This window comes from Solanum lycopersicum, chromosome 2, assembly GCF_036512215.1.
Source record: "Solanum lycopersicum chromosome 2, SLM_r2.1".
NCBI lineage: Eukaryota > Viridiplantae > Streptophyta > Magnoliopsida > Solanales > Solanaceae > Solanum > Solanum lycopersicum.
Genome location: NC_090801.1, coordinates 60,620,876 through 60,639,849, shown reverse-complemented (window position 1 = coordinate 60,639,849; position 18,974 = coordinate 60,620,876). Strand labels below are relative to the sequence as shown.

The 18,974-nt window shown below is 30.5% G+C and overlaps 2 protein-coding genes across 2 annotated transcripts; both read right to left on the bottom strand.

Moving 5' to 3' along the window:
• Positions 1–840: 840 nt before the first annotated feature.
• LOC101262769 (chaperone protein dnaJ 50) lies at positions 841–5,463 on the bottom strand. Its single transcript, XM_004232697.5, has 10 exons — positions 5,185–5,463; positions 5,044–5,106; positions 4,891–4,957; positions 4,341–4,400; positions 4,081–4,131; positions 3,860–3,940; positions 2,150–2,262; positions 1,882–1,999; positions 1,592–1,718; positions 841–1,318 (listed from the first exon to the last, which is right to left on the bottom strand). The coding sequence occupies exons 1-10, from the start codon at positions 5,301–5,303 to the stop codon at positions 1,215–1,217; spliced, it is 903 nt and encodes a 300-aa protein (XP_004232745.1). The 5' UTR covers positions 5,304–5,463; the 3' UTR covers positions 841–1,214.
• A 2,264-nt stretch (positions 5,464–7,727) lies between these two features.
• On the bottom strand, positions 7,728–12,828 carry LOC101263073 (gibberellin 2-beta-dioxygenase 8). The gene is made up of 5 exons (XM_004232698.5): positions 12,591–12,828; positions 12,299–12,354; positions 10,245–10,717; positions 8,347–8,668; positions 7,728–8,254 (listed from the first exon to the last, which is right to left on the bottom strand). The coding sequence occupies exons 1-5, from the start codon at positions 12,640–12,642 to the stop codon at positions 8,015–8,017; spliced, it is 1,143 nt and encodes a 380-aa protein (XP_004232746.2). The 5' UTR covers positions 12,643–12,828; the 3' UTR covers positions 7,728–8,014.
• Positions 12,829–18,974: the final 6,146 nt, after the last annotated feature.

Below are 18,974 nucleotides of genomic sequence, written 5' to 3'. Positions count from 1 at the left end.
GGAGTCTCTGAAAGTTCGTTCGCAGTACATAGCCAAAATACTTAGATTAGCCTTGTTATTGCCATTAAATCAATGAAAACAGTTGCTAACCAATTCTACAAGCTGACTGCTTAATTGACTATTAATGGAGGGTCGAGAAATCTGCTGGTGCTTCTTGGTTTTCTCTGCGCTTCACCGGGAGATTCATTTAGCTATGATGCACCATTTATATTGAACTCCGCTTTAACAAAAAAAGTTAAACACACTCCCAACGAGTGTTTCATATTTAGGAAGTCGAAGGATCTTCAGAAAATTATTTTATGTAAAAGCATCTACATCGTGCCTGCATTCACGCCAAATATGCTATTATCTGCACTTCTCTTAATCAACATACATTCAACTTTCTCATTCCCAATCAAGCTATAAATAAGTAAGTCTCACCATGTATAAATGCAGTTGTGGAGAAGTTCTCACAATATTATTTGTCCATAAAAACTCAAGGTCAGGGAGCAACATGCAGTCTTAATAGAATAAAGCTTGAAAGTGTATTCCTCAACTTCTTTATTTTATTAAAAAAAAGTTTTTTCATATTTTAACCAACTTGAAATTACTTTTATTCTTCATTTCTGGTTGATGAAAACGGTTAAAGACCAAAGAAGCATTTTTGCCCTCCGATGGTTGGAATGTCATTCAACTCACCCTACATGGAGGGAGGTGCACTCAAAATTTTAATCTCATATATGCAGAAGTTAATGCAGATCGAAAGCATATAGTCGAGAGGAGCTAACACGTTCAACTGGCAATGACCATTTTCTTGTTCACAGTTGACCAGTTAAGACTATGGTACATACAAATACAACATAGCCAAGTATGAAGTTCATTATATGGAACAGAGTTCCTGTCTTTTCAGAACATATAGATGCTTCAACACATTCTAACCTAGCATTACAACAGCAAGTGGGGAGCAGCACTCTTCCCCCAAAATTGCTCCAAATGCAATATGCTTGTATCTGTCTCAATATGTTTTTTGTATAGTATTATTAATATAGCTATGACACTGACCGTGAAAATCCGAGTTCTATGACATACTTATCAATTCAATAGCTCTCCTTGTCAAAATAATTTTGCTTTCTTCAATAATTTAAACATTAGACTTCCTGCTTCATGTCTCAGAATACTCCCCCATCAAAACTGTTCTCATCCTACACATAGCTTTGAGTAAAACCAAAAACTTTTTATCTTCGGCGCTTTGATTCCTTGCGCATCTCAGCCACATAGCTTTCAAAGTTGGACTTCTCCCAAAGCCGTCTTTCAATAAGATCTTCCTTGGTTGATTCGTCTGATGAAAGAAGAATGATTGGAAGAAATCATAAACAGCAAGAAATTAAAAGAAACTTTATTAAAAACAATATATCGGTAGTATGCCAAGCAGCAATAATCGGGGAAACATTTGTAAAAAGCATCACAATCGCATATTTATCCCAAAAACTTTATCTACATTTCTCAAGATATGCACATGCAATCTGAAAGTTTTTTTGCTTTTACCTTGGCCATCTACATTACTCAACACTACCATTGTGTTCGTAAGCACAGGAAAATCAGTTTGTCTTACCAATAGATATCCATGAATCAAGAGAAGCCCGAAGAGACCTTCGTGTCAAATAGGAGGCATCTTCCCATGAATATGGAGCATGCTTGACATTGTACCTCCAGAACCAACATCCATACCACAGTAACAGCTGCAGAAGACATATGAAGAATGTCAGGAACCCTAAATATCTTGTATTCATAAGCATACAGTATCTTATTTTAAACTTTCTAGCAGAACAAACAATAAGCGCCAGGAAATTTGGATCGTATTTTCATTTCATTGTTATGCATAAAACACCAAAATGCTACTACCTTTCCCAGAGTGTAAGGAAGAAGTATAAAACGGATTCCAATTAGTTCCCAAACAGAAGGCTTTTCGGTGCCCTTTATGTCCAAGTTGAGTTCCTTGCCAAGTTCTTCTTCCACCTTCCTGTCACAAATATCAAATTCGGCTGATAAACCCAGATTTAGCAAATAAGCAAATTTGAATGACAGCCCTTATGAAAAGAATAGTATATTTCATCAAGCTAAACCAGAAGATTCAGGTTGCATAGTCAATGAACAAAACATATGCTCATACTTGTCCATCGGCTTGTTGCCCTTCTTCCTATTAGTCATTCCTCCAGTGCGTTGAAGCTCCAAAGCACGTAGCTTGTTTTTATAAGCTGGTGTTTTCTTGACCATGTCAATAGCCTGATTAAAGAGGAAATCACAATTTATAACACATGGCAAAGTACTAGTAAGAAGCCAAAAAAGAACTATTTCCATCTGCAACTATAGGTCACTCTTTTCTACTTTTAGCTTGAGCTAGATATTACTGTCTCACAGAATTCAACATAAGGAGAATTTTATTTTGTTTTATTTTATTTACCATGATGTAACCTTTCAATATATTGCATGCTTTTGGAGTCCAACTGCTGTTTTGCAATGTTTCCCACTAAACAATAAAATTGCTCACCCAAAATCATTTTGAATTTCCATTACAAATCAAACTAGGTAATACAGAAAATTGAAGAAAAGAGTAAGTAAGAAACCTCTTTATATTTTATTGTGAATCTTGGAGTGTATCTAGATGATTGATTATTTAATATTAAATTGGAAAAATTTATGGTATCTTCCTTGCCTTAGAATCTGCCTCATGTTGGTCTTATTCTTATTGGAATGTATGCAATTTTTCGACAGCAACTGAATCTTCCGATGCTCATTCAGAAGAGGTAGAGTTCTATTAGAATCATGCCAAAACTTCCTGAAGCTTTTGTTGCTTCGAAGGTGTTTTCTGCAGACTAAAATCAAGGGTGTACAGCTACAGCATAAAGTTCACAAAATCTCATCCTTCTTCCGCTTAAATTTTCAGAACAGTCACAGTACTTGTCATTAACTCGACCTATTTAGGATTCACAAAACATAGTAGGTTCCAAACCCTGATAAAGGTGGAGAGTTGCAATAGGTGGATAGCTAGAGTAGAAGTGGTAGTATTATGATTGATTTTCTCTAAATAAGGATAGATGCATGGTTAATTGGATCATTCTTAGTAACACCATTGTTTTCAGTTAATGTATTTCTCCTAGTTCTCCAGACTCTTCATCGATATACATGCTATTGCTGTCCTAATTAACTCATCCGAGTACACTACTTTCTCACGTTCTAGCCACAAAATAAGACTTGAATAATCCAAATCCATATTTGCTCCGCTTTCACTTCTGGTGAATCATTTTATTATATTAATAGGTGCATCAGAATAGGATTACAGGAGTAACATGGCTAGAGGACCAATTATCTAGTTTAGTTATTGATTACTAGTTTAGTTATTAAATATTATCCTCAAATGTATCAATAAAAAAATAATAATAATCTACAAACAGTCAAACAAACAAATACACCCCGTAAGATAGTCGATAGATAATCATAAAATGATGCATCTTCATATCAACTAGGTTTACCCAGACAAATACTCAAGGCACACACTTACTTATACATAATAATCATCTCACTTAATGTCATCGATCATCGTAAGACTTTTCTTTTCTTTTATTGTCTAAGGATCACACTGCTCTTAGATCGTCAAACTATAAAATGTCATCACGAGAATTTTACATTTTTCAAATCATAAAACTAAAAATCAAGCAAATTAAAAGTCAGGACAGCATTCTTCAAATTTATTTTTTTTGAGAAGGACAGCATTCTTCAATTTCAGACTATAATACAACGATCTCGTCTTTAACATTTATTGCTAATGCAGCTTACAAACTGAGAGAAATCATAGTGATGAATGTTTAGTACTATTACTTACCTGATTATATCTTGTCCACTGATTCAGATACTGAAATATTGAGACTATCAAAAGAAGACCAACGAGGACAGCACGGGTATCCTATAATTTCAAACACAAACAGCTAAGTGAGTATAAAATGAACTTTACATGTATAATGAAACCTCAAGATCAAAGTTTCACCCATATAAAGTGTTGATAGAAGAATACAAATATCTGGAAGGGAATAGCAAAAGACTCACCGTTTTGTGACCATAGTAAGCATGGTAATACCGTGCTGTATTGTAGAAAAACTGAAAATTCAAAAGCATAAGAAAACACATTAGTATGCAACCTGGTTATCATTTGTCAAATGAGAAGTGTAATAGCATTGCCCAAGAAAGTTCAATACACATAAGCTGGACTCCAAGATACTACTAGGGAATAAAAATGTCAGCACTAGGACTCCTGGCAAAATATTTACGCAAATAAATATGTAACCAAAAGAGCAATGGAAACTAACCTCCTCTGGATGGGCAAGTGCATAATCATACTGCTCCCTTGTGGCTTCGTTTTTCAAAATCTACGGGGAAAATCAACCCTTTAATATTTATCAAAATACTACTCCCCCCATCCCAACTATATGACATCCCAAACGGTTAGACCTTCCATATTTCCATTAGTATCTTTCACAACCTTTTTGTTCTTCTCTATAAAACATAACCTTTTTACCAAGTAGTATAACATCTTTGACCCCTTAGATTAGATGCATCGCTTATCGAAAACACAATGTGCTGACCAAGGCAATAAGAAAGCTCTTTTTTTTTTACCCAGTATGAAATGAATACTCCATTAGTATTTACCCAAATTCACTCAAGTTATGACACTTTCATCTAATTCTTCTTCTGGGCTACCTTTTCTTGCTTCAAAAATAATCTCTGCAGCTTGTTTATCGTTGGATTTTCTTTTTTCAATGCACATAATTGAAATCCCAATTTGATATGCTAATAAGTCTCACAAATTACTGAAGGAAATAAAAGAAAACTAAACCTCAGAAGCAGAACATTAATTACCTCATAAGCATTTGCAATTTTCACAAAAAGCTTCTTTGATTCTGGATCAGGGTTTTTATCTGGATGACTAAACAACACAGTTATCAATAACTTCCCAATTCAACCAAATAAACAAAAATTAAAAATCAGTTGAGATAAGCAAAAAAAATTTACTGTTTTAGAGAGAGCTTGTAATAAGCTTTCTTGATTTCAGAAGAATTGGCATTTTGAGTGACCCTGCAAAAAAAAATTAAAAATAAGTGAAAAAAATATTAAGAATTAGAAAAGATGATAGTTTAAAAGGAGATAGATTACCCAAGGAGATCGTAACAGTCATCTTCGTCACAGTATATGGAGAAAGAAGGCTGAACAAGAAGGGAGAGCACGATAGTAACTGTGAGCGCGAACCAGTGGATCGCTATTCTTCGCGCCATCTCCGATCGTCGGCGTTTTTCTCTCCGTCTCCGACTAACCCAGATTGCGTTCTATATGAAGGCTGCTTTATTGTGTTTTTGAAATTACTTTTTTGTCCTTCCGTCGTTGACTTTCCACACAGTCAAATAATCTCAACAAGCCTTTTAATTTATTAATTTTTAGTTGCCGTATAACTCATTAGACATTTTTAATAACATTTTGTCTGTACCTTACACTTAAATTTAATTTTATATATTTAAAGAAATAGTAATTTCATCGTCCCACCACTTCAGCATAACCATGTTGACAATAACCCTTTTAAATTTCACTATATGTCCATCGTATTAATTTTTTTAGTGATAAAGTAATTTTTTATTCTCAACAGCTTGATAATCAAAATTTAAAACTAAATTATTAACAGGAACAATTTTTAGTAGCCAAACGTGACTAGAGATAATGCAACTAGCCAGTGCCATCAATGCAACACAAAATAAAATATTTAAATACAACACAAAATATTTTTGAAAGAAATTGGTTAGGCCTTATTATATATAATGGAGAATATTGTGCTCTAACATCTAACTATCAAAGTTACTAATATGAAAATTTTGATGGGGCTTATGTCATTACTAATTTTGGCTAACTTTTAAATAATTTTTTACAAACAGAATGTATTTTAACTGGTGCCAACATTGGCTATCTGGTGCCATCCCTACGCCCATACCTTCGGTTGGAAGTTCCAAGGAGGGTTCGGTTGAGCCCATTAATTAATATACTTATTTTTTTCACTCGTGTTCGTAGTTCATATTGGAGCTTCAACTAAATTCAAAATTGTGCTTTACAGGGCTATTCAAGGGGTGACACTTCCATAACATTTTCTCCATATCCAAAGACTCAAACCTGAGACCTCTAATTATGGATGAAACACTCTCACCACTCACCAGTGCCACTCATGTTGGTAAATAGATAGGAAACATCAATTTTTTAGAAGGTGATTTGCACAAATAAATAGGAATATTTAAGGAGGTTGTTTAAATTTTCACTCTATTTAACAGAATTATTGCTAAAATAATCTCCGACATCATAACTTTCACAAGCAAATCATAACATGTTCACAAATTGTGTCGACGAAAAAATTAAAAGTTAAATTTACACAAGTTATGTGTAAAGACGGGTTATAACTTTAGTACAATTGTTCACAAGTTTTACCAAAGAGGTAAAATTTGTCATGTTCACGAGTTAAATATTAAAGCTATTAACAAGACTTTATACTGTCTTTGTTGTAACTTAAATTGTTTAATAATTGGTTCTATGAGTTCGAAGCACAAAAAGAATTGACAAAAATTTTAAAAGAGCATATATCAAAAAAAAATTAATCAAAGGAGCAAAATCGCTAGTAGGATAGCGATTTTGATTTGACTCCGTTACTCTGTTAAACAATCAAAATCGTTGATTTATCAGTAATTTTATCCAATTTTTTTTCATTTTTAAAAGTAAATCGCTGTTCGTGAACGCTTTTGGGGATTTTTTTTTTTTTTATAAAAAAAAATCACTCCCATAAACATTTTTTTTTCATTTTAGTAGCCTTTGTCTATTCAGTTTACTAATGAAAAAAGTAGTAAAATTAATGAAGATAGATATAATTATCTTTTCGCTTATAGAAAACTACTTAAAGATTAAAAAAATTTTTTTTTACCAAAATCGTTACTAAGGAAGTGATTTTTAAGAAGAAAAAAACTTTTTTTCGCCTAAATTGCGGCATTTAAAAAAATAGTAAAATAACTTCATTGCAGCGATTTTGTTTTTTAAAGAAAAAAAAATTCTCAAAAACACTACATGGACAGTGATTTTCTTTTTAAAACTGGAAATTTTTTTTTGGAAAAAATTGCTGGTAGTTCAGCGATTTTGATTGTTTCAACGGAATAGCGGCGTCAAAATAAAATTACTACTTTACTAGCGATTTTGCTCTTTTGATTTTAAAAAAAATTGTTATGCACTTTTAGAATTTTTATCAAATTTTTTTTACCCTTTAGGCTCCGGACTCTTGCTTTTATTATCCTTCCACTCATGAAATAAACAGTTTTACAAGTCTTGATGGATAGGTAAAACTCGTATAGATGTATTGTTCAATTATTCAAATTGATCGCCTATTTTAATACTATTCTCTTGATTTCGATTACACACCTTCGTTCTTAAAGTCATCATTTTGATAAATTGCCTTCAACATATATCAATCATACAAGTTATAAGAATTCGTGTTACTGCCAGGTGATTAACCTAGCTAGATGGTTAGATCTTGTGACTCAATATGGAGGAGGAAACAAAAAGGAGGAGAGAAAAAAATAAGGTCATCAATTTAATTTAAATTTGCATAACCCGTAAAAATTGAGACAAAAATCATATTTTTGATAGCAATAAATTACAATCACAAAGCAAGAAAAATATTTCTTTCCACAAATAAAGTATCATTAGAAATACTATATATAGTAAAGTATTACTTAATTAGATTACACACATTTGCTTACATGGTAAGCAATACTTATATAGCTAGGAAGTTATATATATAAGATGTGGACGTACACGTTACACTATTTAATTTTGGTGTTCTAAATTGAAACTCAAAAATGGGAAAGATTGACTTGTACATTTTTGTTATTTAAAAGCTCTTAAAAATGTCATGACCATACATATATTATTTGCATTTTTAATTGCTACAAAATTTTATATGAGTTTAGTGAGTTGAGACAAGAAACCTAGGGAGACCTACTTTATAACCATATTTCTTAACATCTTCTTGGACTTGTTGTCTGAATTCTCTAAAGGTGAATCTTTTATAAACAGAAGGCTCAAAACAGCTTCTTATTTCTGTATCATAGGATGGGCATAAGAAAAATGCTGTGGAGAATCTCTCTTTTGCTTTATTTGTAACAACTCTGTGCTCAACACTTTTATAAACACCATTGCTCCAAGCCTGCATCATGATGAGTACATTATATTACTTGCTTCGTTTAGAATTAACATATATATACTGACAGTGTAAATAACTTATTATATATTAATTACCTGAAACAAATCACCAATGTTGATAATTAGGGCTTGGGGATTAGGCTTAACAGAAATCCATTTCCCATCTCTTACTAATTGCAACCCTCCAATCTCATCTTGATGCAATATTGTGAGGAAATCACTGTCAGTGTGTGGCATTAATCCAAACACTTGTGGAGAAATAGGGCATGCTGGATATCGATTCATTCGAACGTAACAAGTGTGTGGCATACATGTTTCTCTGAAATATTTCGACTTATATCCCATTCTTTCTGACAAAATTCTTGCTAAATCATGTGCTAATTCAGATATAGTTGTTGCAAACTGTTCCATTGTGGAGCTGGAGTTCATCAAAGAAAAAAAAAGAGGATTAGAGTCCAATCAAAGTGGTTTATAGTAAAGATTTTAACCCTCTTAATTTTGTATACATATAATAACTTTTAAGTCCAAAACCCATCATGTGCAGATACATAAGCACCTCTAAATGTGTGTCTCAGATTTTGAGACCAGGAAATATATGCACTTTGTGTATGTTTCACTATATTTAGGATCTTTTGATGAGACAGCGCCTTGTCTTTTTACTCTTTTATTTAATGAATTGGGTGTAGTTAGATATTATGAATATATATATATTAAAGCTTGAATAAGTTAGGAAGTAGATATGCTAGCATAAAAGAAGAATGAAGATATGTTTTTGAATTAAAAAAATAATTTCTTTTCCTATTGGCGATTCCGTTTTTTTTTTAAAATAAAAAAATAAAATTTCAAGCATTGAATAAAAACATGTTCAGATAAACTGATTAAATCAAGAAAGACTCATTATTTTAATTTTATTCCACTTATGTATTATTTGTATTTAGTCCATTCGAAAAAAATAATAATTAGGGCATGGTTTCATAATACTTGATTCTTAAAGACCTAAATTAAAAAAAAATGTCTGTTCTCTAATGACATCAAATTGTTACTAATAATCTTTGTTGGACCACAGAAATATTGTTGTATTGTTATCTAACCCCATTTTCTATGTTCAAGAAAGTACTTAATTCTATGGTCGAACAAGACTTTAGTTCGAATGAGCCACGTGTCCTCCTCTCTCAACACAAAGAAATTTATGATAACCATTTACTATGCTATTATATGATTAACGTTATCAGCTGTTCCAAAACAAGATTCTCTAAGTCGGCAGATCCTAAAGTAAAGTTTCTAAAAGTAGGAAACTAATTATAATAAAAACAAAAAGATAGTTTTCAGTTTATCCAGAATTAAAATCCTGTCAATTCTAAACCTACTTTTGAACATTATCGGCAGCCAACTACTCATAACTTCCTCGGATTCATATATATTAGTGTATATAATGTTTTTAGTTTACAATTCACTTACTCCCAATAAATAGATAAATAAATAAAACACACTACTTTCACTAAACTATTAATTAGGTTAAAATCATTTACCCTTACGAAACACGAAATAATTACATCTTGTTTTTTCATTTCAATTTGTTTATACCTATTTATTTTTCTAGTCTATATCTCTTTTTAACAAACTATTCAATTTAAATTCTCCGCAAAGGACAAAAAAATCTGGTACCCTTTTTTTAAAACTATTCATTCCGTTTCATAAAGAATTGACCTGGTTTGACTTGACATAAAATTTAAGAATATAAACAAGACTTTTGAATCTTGAAGTTTGATCAAATATACAAAATTGTCCTTTGATCCGATGGTCTTAAACATGACCTATGGAAAATTGAAACTAAAATGTAACCCAAAAAAAGAAAAAAGTCATTTTTTTTCTAAACAGACTAAAAAGGAAAGGAGTTCATTCCTATTAAATCGGAGAGAGTATTTTAATTTCAACTTTCAATATTGACATGATTAAAGGTAGGAGGATAAATTTGTGATAATTTTAGATAGTACCTTAGGGTTGTTGGGTGATGATTCGAATTGGAGATATCAGTGAGAGGTACATGAAAAGCTTCAGACCAAGAAAGTTGTTGAAGACAAGTAGCTGAAGGAGTTCCCCAACGGTAACTTCCCACAGAGAAATTAAGTTGTCTGTCATTCATTTTCTCATGAAATGGCTTTTTGAAAAGCTTCATTTGTTCCTTTCTCATTTGCAACAATACATCCTGTGATACTCCATGGTTTACAACTTGGAAAAAACCCCATTCTTGTGAAGCTTGTGCTATCTTTCTCTTGCATTCTTCTCTCTCAAATTCTCTTCCCTTTAGTTGTTCAAGATCTATTAATGGCAATTCACATTCTTCAACCACAAACAGGTTTTCGTAGTTGATTTTTGAAGATGCTTTTCCGATTCTTATGTCGTCAAAAAGTTTCTTGTATGTTTCTTCAAAAGGAGGATCAGCTGATTCATCATCCCTGCTTATCTTCTGGAAAAGAAAATTAGAGTTAGTTATTAATTAATAGCACTAATAAAAGGTGTATTCGCTCTAATAATTTTAAGCTTTCGGATAAAACAGAAGCCGAAAGAGAACAAGATGTGACACTACCCTTGTTTCGCTCTGTCAATCTTCTGCGCTGATCTCTATAACTTATGGTAATTTGTAAAATAGAAAAGGAAAATAAAATTAAAGGTCATGTTGTATATTGCTAAGTGAAGTTTCTGGTTCAATATTTCGATGCTTTATCCAACGACCATGGAGACAAATAGCAGCTACCGTCCAACACAACATGGACCCATTTGCATTATATCAAAATTAATTAATTATAAATTATTCAAGATTCAAGCATATGATATAGTAATTTATTTACATGGTTTTCCACTACAATTATGCCTTATATCTTAAATGAGTGGTTTGGATACGTATATGATATAATAATCTTATTGATAAAATGTAGGATTATTTAATTAGAATATTTTTAAAATTATTTATCTTATTATTTATATGTTACTGATAAAATAATTTATCTTAATATATATAGTAAAATAACTTGTCTTTGTTTTCCTTGAATTTCCTACCATAGAATACTCATAATTCCCAATGTAGGAAGTTAGGTAGGTAGGGTTATTATTTACTTTTGTTTTTTGTTTTTTAAAAAGACGTGTTCATTATTTAGACACCTCTTGAGTAACACCTAGGGTGATCTGGCCCAAGATGATTCACAAATAACATGTACATTATTGTACTGATTGATAAATCTAGTTAGTGCAAGGTAAATTTGTAAAGCTTCCTCTTGAAGTGTGGTAGAGATTTAAGCAGATCCTTATCGTACCATAAGCTGAGGAGGTGCAGGAAAGTACACTTACTAGTCATTGTATTTTCATTTCCCAATTTAATTGACATGTACTATCAGTACTCCCAATTTTATGTGTCCACTCGATCAGAAAAACATAATTATACAAAAAACCAGCTTGGTCAAACTATATACTCCATATAGAATATTTTTAATGAACGAATTACTTTTTGTTAATTAAAATTATGTTTAAAGACTGCTGCGGTAGTACCCAAGTCATATGATCAAATCTCAAGTAATAATTCTCCTCTTCGGATCGAACTAACAAGGTGTTGTATCTCGAAGGTCGACAAATTAGACTAGAAAGAATACTATACTATTTGCTCATTGAAATATATACCATAACTAATTCTATAGATATTTTGATTGAATCAGTGATAAAAAGAAAAACTATTAGTAATATATTTTTTTATGAAAAAAGTTTCTCACTAATTCTACTATGTATTTTCACAAGTTACCATTGTATCACGATGGGTAATACCATTGTTTCTCATTGTATATATTACTAAAAAAACATACAAGAATAATTTGATACGGTAACGCAATCTGTTACTAAAATATGGTCAAGAAGCTACAACTTGACATGTAGCTTAAACAAAAAAATGAAAATAAAATTCCCTTCACTTAATTTCTTCGGCTTTTTAGAGAAAGTTTTCATTCAAAAAGGATTAAACAGAAGTATAAAGTTTGGTGTAATTAATCATTATGTTTCTTACTTGGTTTGGCTGCTGTGACAAGTTCGTAGACTTCACCATAATTTTTCCGTAGTGTCCTGTGTAGTAAAATTTTAAAAAAATCAAAACAAACTTATAAAGATCAGCGATTAGTTAGGCAAAAAAGAAGAAGGGAAGTAATAAAATTATCACTCTTTGTAAATATCTTTTTTTCGCAGCGTAGTACTTGCATGGCAATGCAGAAAAGAGAGTATAAGAATCTTCTTATTATAAAGAATTTGTAAATGTATAGTATAATTTAGGAAACAAAAATAAGAAGAAGGTGGAGACATACCAGATAATGGAAAACAAAGAAGAAATTGAGAAGTGGAGGTGGCTAAGTACATTTGCAATCGAGAAAGATTAGATATTTTTATAGCCAAAAAAAGGACATTATTGGAAATATGAAAATTATAAGGAAAAAAAAATCAATGGCATGGTAGTAAAGGATTGAAGAAGAACACGCGGCTCCCGATTTAATCAGAGAAATACATTTTACCTTTTAAAACAAATGTCGATTGTTTCCATATCTTGCCATATTACTGTTGCTCGAAAGGGTTATTTAGCATGGAGGCAAATTCCCCTTCTTTTTTTTTGTAAAAATAAAGAATAATAAAACAAAAAAACTATTGCTTTGCACGAGACGTTACAATTATTATTAATAATAATCAAGATACCAATCATTTCCATTTCGCATAATTGATCAACCTATAATATCTCAATGGTTGTAGAAACCTAATTTGATTTTACTATTACTTTAACTTGTGTAATAGAGACGTGATTATTGTGATTTATTTTTTTATACAAACCATGTTTCATAAAATATAATTACATGATAAGATTAATGAAGTGTTCGATTGGTTCAATTTCATCGATATCTTTAACTTGTTGTATATGATAAAGAGTATAATTTATCTCATTTTGCAGTTACTAGTCCAACCTAATTTTTTTTTTATCACTCATAGAAGAAGTATTTTTCATTTCATTTGGTTCTCATTCTTCCAAGTCTTTTCGTGATTTTTATATTAATTTTATGTCTGTAATTTTTTCTGGAATTGGACCCCAAATATGCAACTACTTGAGGGAGCAAAAACCTAATTTATTTATTTATTTAAAATATAAAAATAAAATAGAAAATATCAAAAATACTAATTTTTTTGAGAATTTGAACTAGCTAATAGCAGAAACAACAATTTCTGAATATATGTCGGCATTAGATAAAAAAAAGAAAAAAGAAACGTGGCAGCATATAGGAAATTCCAAATCACATGATGAATTTGAAATCCACGTCGGCAATTTGTGCTAACTAGGAATTGGTAACAGGCTGAGAATTAAAGGGCTTCCATGTGTAGTGTTTTTTTTTATTTTATGAAAAAGGACGATAATAATAATAATAAGGTACACATATTTATTATTAATACCATACCCTCTCTTTCTCTTTACACCATAAAATACTTGTTAGGTGACATGAACATGTACATATATAACAACTTGTTCTTTTTCATGCATTTATACTTTCTTTTTACAATTTCCATCGCCCTGTATACAACTAAATAATATAATACTATGCTTTTACATGCCAATTTTCCTACGCGGAGAAATCCCTTACTCAAGACAAAAGTTTTCTTCCTTCCACCTATCTACATAGTTAAGTGTCAAATGTCATATGTAGTATTTAAAAAATCAAATACAACAAAGATATCTAACTTTAAAGTTAGTTAAATCCTATCGTAGGATTTTGTAATTTTGTATGCAATGTGTAATAGAAAAATATATGTCCTTCATCGATGTTGTAAGGGACTCAAAAAGTGGTTTATAATGTCTAGTCATTCCATTTTAGAGGTTTTGAGTTGGATGTCCATATTTTTTCGTACACGATATATCAATAAAAGCAGAGTTAGGTGAGGGTTCATGGGTCGGACTAACTCACTAGTTTTTTCGTAAATTCTATATTTGTATTAGAAAATTATAAAAAATTTATGTGTATTAACTTGTGAAGCGTCAAACAAATTAATTTAAAACTCTCAAATTTCTAATCTTGACTCCGTCTTTTGAATATCAAACTCCTACTTTCTCGATTTCTTCATCAATCGCTCTGGACTTTTCCCTCAAATTTCAACTCAACATATAGATTAGATCCGCTTTAGGCTTCTTTTTTCTCTTTCAGTTCCAGCCCGTTCCTCAACAAATTTTACTATAGGCCCACTTACTTATTTTCTTGTTCAGCATGATCTCTCTATCTCTCTACATTGAGTTGATCTAAAAAATTTACAAAAAAAAGAAAAGAAACATTCAGGTACAGATTAATCAAAAAGAAAAGAAAAAAATTGCAACGGCTATCTTTTTAATCATGGTTAATACACTTTTAAAACTAAATAAATATAAACTTTTGATATTTAAATGAGATAAATATCATGTATCTACATAAGTCCCTTGGGCAGAAGGTGCTTGCGCAGGGGCGGAGCTATCCTAGGGAAAGGGGTGTCAAGCTCACCCCTTCTTTTAAAAATTACATGGTATATATAGATCAAAATTTAATTTAATAAATATATATATAAGCATTGACACTGCTTATTTTTAATTGCGATCATGGTTATAAAAATTATTTGAAATAGTGTGTTTTATCTCTTATTTAAAATTTCTTATTAAAATCGTGACTTTGTCATTATATTTGTGATGAGGACGGTCACCACGACAAAACAAGAGCGTGGGACTTTTTAGACGAGCAAGTTGAGGAGAATGTATTGAATGCTGAGAAAAAAATCAGCTACATTTAAAATTAAAAGTTTCACACTGTACTTAATAAAATCTGGGGGGAAAATCACTATACAAATAATGTGCCAGCTACCAACGTTCTAAACCTAGAAAATATCTAAACTAACAAAGATTGATAAGTCAAGAGTGAATTAGCACCCAAGGGTGGCCGGTGTGATGTAATTAAATAGATTAAAAATCATTAAATTTTAAATTTAAATTTCGATAAAAATAAAATTATTATGAAGTGATTTTATTGTTTTTCATTTGTTCTGCGCATGATGAATAAGAATTATTTTATACGTTTATATTACTAGTAAAAAGTGACAAATATCTTATGTAATTAATTAAAAAGCATACAAACTATTCCGATAGATGAAAAGAAAATTAAAAGGGTGTCATAATACTTTTGTGATTTGATTCAATTGGACATGTATCAGCCGAAGCATCAACAGGACAGATGCATGAACTAAGACATTTTCAGTTTAAGAAAAAAGTCAAACACAAAGATATTTTGGATAATTAATGTTGACACACCATGTCTAATTACTAGAATCGTCAAAAAGGATTTGGCCTGCTAGGTCAGTCCAATGTAATTCTTGAAATAAGTGGGATTGAATTTAATATTTTTGGTTTATTTACGAAAGATACCCACCTCATTTGGCTCATTGGCCTCTTAGTTCCAATCCGTAAGTCTCAGAGGTCAGCCCGTGGACCATTAATATTTTAAAATATTTTTATATTTTTTTTTAATAGTGTTTTATTTATAAAAAATTTATGAATAAATATTTTGAAAAATAAAAAATCAAGTATTTTGCAATATCATCTTGCATGGTGAATTGTAGATTAAGATGAACTTCTTAAGGAAATAATATCACATGTTGATTTAAATTTGATCTATGATGGAAGTAGAAGCGGAGTTATAAAAAATTAATTAATGAGTCATGTAATATTTAGAATTTAGATTTGCTAAGTATTTAGGTTGCTTGTGTTGCGAATTTTTTTTTAAATCAGCTAGTTTTTTGTGGGATAAAATAATGGAATATTCAACATTTATCCGCTAAATCTTACGTTGGCTATTATGTATTTTTATAAATATTCATCAAAGTTTGTGATTTATAAATGTATTTTTATAAGTACTCATTGAAGCGTGTGATTTATAAACGAATTCTTTATGAATTGATGTCGTGTTCATAGGCGATAACATTCGATACTCTTTCTAAGAGAGTAATATTATTCATTTTTTGGTTGAAGGATCAACCCGTCCAACTCCGTGGCCCGCTTAGAATTGAATTGGACCGCTATTTTATTGGTCATTTAATTAAAAGGATCAACCTGTCTAACACATTTAACTCTCTAGCCCGTTAGAATTGAATTGACTTGAATTGGATCAGCCCATTTTAACACCTCTACTAATTACCCAAACGAAATGGTATTAGCAAGAGATGTTAGTTGTTGATGCATTTTTCTATCTTACCGTCAAGTCTAATCAACAATGTCTCATCAATCTAGTGATATCAATTTTATAGAACCTGATTAGGACTCATGAGAGGTTATATATTATTACAATATAAAAGTAAATCAACCATTTATAATGTAGGGACTAAACCATCATTGGAAACGATTTTTCCCGATACATCAAATCATAAAGTTGTAATATCTCAAATAAAGAAAACACCGTAATATATATCCTCTTTCCACTTTTTTAATATGTAATATCTCTTTATATTTGATACTATATTATAAGATTCAAAAAGCATTTTTAATCATTACACATACTTGGAATTAAAAATTGGATCAAATTGAAACGCATGAATTGAAATGAAAGGGAGTTATAATTAAGAAAAAATGTTTTTTCATTGAATAAAGGGTCACATTTGAGAAAGTAAAAATCAGTCCTTTATTGTTGGGGAACTATAGAATTTAAAGAAGAGATATGGTTAACTAAAAGGTTCATTGGGTCCCTGGATTAAATATGGAAAGCGTCCAACTTAATCTCCATTAGGCCCAACACAGTATAGTAGGCCCACTATTCTGTTCTGCCGACGTGCTGTCTCGACTTCCATAAATTCTCTACGTGTATACTTCTATGCCTCCTTAGTGGTTGTTTGGCTTAATATAAATATAATACGATCCTTAATTTGATGTCATTTGATAATTATAATCTTTAATTTTTGGTTTATACAAGTAGATATTTAAATTTGTATAGAATTAAATAAATTGTCTCATTCGTTCGATATGACAATTTTGTATCCTACATGTATTATGCTCTATTTGTTTAATTTCATACAACTTTAAGTGTCTACTTGTGCACGCTCAAAGTTGGAAGACATAGCTTTGTGTTGAAGCCAAGTTAAGGGTCATATTTATGTCTTTAATATACAACTCCTCTCCCCCGTCGTCTCCTCTGTAGTACTCCTTCATCCTTAATTACTTGTTAATTTTTATTTTTTTAATTGTCTGTTTTGACAAATTAAGAAAGGGCAATTTTTTTAATTTATTACATTTCAATTAACTAGAATTCTAAGTTTTAAATTAATTCACTTTATAATTAATAGCCAAAAAATAATAACTCATTATGTTAAATATTATTTTCTTAATGAAAATGTCAATTCAAAAAAGAACAAGTGATTAAAGATAGAAAAAATATAATTATAAAAAGCATGAAAGAATATTAAGAAAAAATGAAAATTATCAAGAAAAAAATCATCGCCAAATAAAAATTATACTCACATAATCTTGGATCACATTCGCAAATAAATCTATTTTAGGAAAACAAGAAAAACTTCTTTTAAGTGTTAAAAATTGTTGATACTGTTAGGAAGCGAAGAGTGCTTCTATTAAAATTTTTTAGTGTTAAAACTTTATAATGCATTTAATTGTGGATTTTGAAACAATGATGGTATGTTAAATATCAGAAAACAATTTTTTGTAAGTGATTTACTTGGATTCTATATATATTTACCAACCTTTAAATAAAAATAAAGTATATAATTAACTTTTCTTTTTAAATCCGATAGATATTCAAAATGGTACATTTTTGTTTCAACAAAGACAAGTGGGGCCTTAGTCACCGCCAATGTTAATATTTTCTGCAAGGTTAAGCCTCATTCATTTGGCGGTCAATCATTAGGAGTCCAAAAAATATTCGACCTTTTAATTTCCCTTTTTAAGAAAATTCTTATTACACTGTCTTTTAGTTTGCCCAAATATCAAAAAAATAGGAAAAGACCAAAATTTTTTTTTTACACAATTTGCCTTTTAATCATTCGAATGACTTAAAGAATATTTCTTTCCGGTGATACGACTCATTTCGTTTAATAATAATAATTTACTATATTAAAAATAGCTATTGAATCATCATTATAAAAATATATTAAAAGTTATGATATATTCCTTAGAGGTTTTGTTTTTTAAAATTGATATACTCATCATTGCTAAAAATTTATACATACATATTATTGATTCTAAACAACAAAATTTAATACTATATCAGACTTTTTTTCTTATTATTAATTAATGGCTTATGCTAAAACCTTCAACTCTAGTTGAAAATAAAAGTGAAGCTAAGTGCTCGTCACAGGGCTAACACTGCTTTTTTTTTTTTTTTTTTGAGAAATACATTTTGCATAAGCACAATAATTGGATGTCAGTATGTAATTGCAATCATATGATAAGGTGGGCTCTCTCTATATGATTTGCTAATCAATACATAAAAAGAAAATAGTACTCCTCTGTCCCTATCCAATTTTATACTACTCAGCTTTTCTTAATTTCATTTTTGAAATAACATTTATAATAACATAAATATTAGTAATTTATTTTTAAATATTTAAATAACAAATTTAAAAAATTATTCTATATTATACTACGTGTCAAGTTAAACACCATTTCAAATTGGGACTGATGGAGACATGGAGTAGTA

What these genes read in the sequence shown, in the direction of transcription:
- LOC101262769 (XM_004232697.5), bottom strand. Translation starts at nt 5,303, where the DNA reads ATGGCGCGAAGAATAGCGATCCACTGGTTCGCGCTCACAGTTACTATC. An exon ending in TTCCTTACACTCTGGGAAAG is followed by an intron (nt 1,719 to 1,881) that starts GTAGTAGCATTT and finishes TGTCTTCTGCAG; the next exon opens with CTGTTACTGTGGTATGGATG. An exon ending in TGATTCATGGATATCTATTG is followed by an intron (nt 1,319 to 1,591) that starts GTAAGACAAACT and finishes TTCTTTCATCAG; the next exon opens with ACGAATCAACCAAGGAAGAT.
- LOC101263073 (XM_004232698.5), bottom strand. Translation starts at nt 12,642, where the DNA reads ATGTACTTAGCCACCTCCACTTCTCAATTTCTTCTTTGTTTTCCATTA. An exon ending in TCTTTGTTTTCCATTATCTG is followed by an intron (nt 12,355 to 12,590) that starts GTATGTCTCCAC and finishes TTTACTACACAG; the next exon opens with GACACTACGGAAAAATTATG. An exon ending in CATCACCCAACAACCCTAAG is followed by an intron (nt 8,669 to 10,244) that starts GTACTATCTAAA and finishes GATGAACTCCAG; the next exon opens with CTCCACAATGGAACAGTTTG.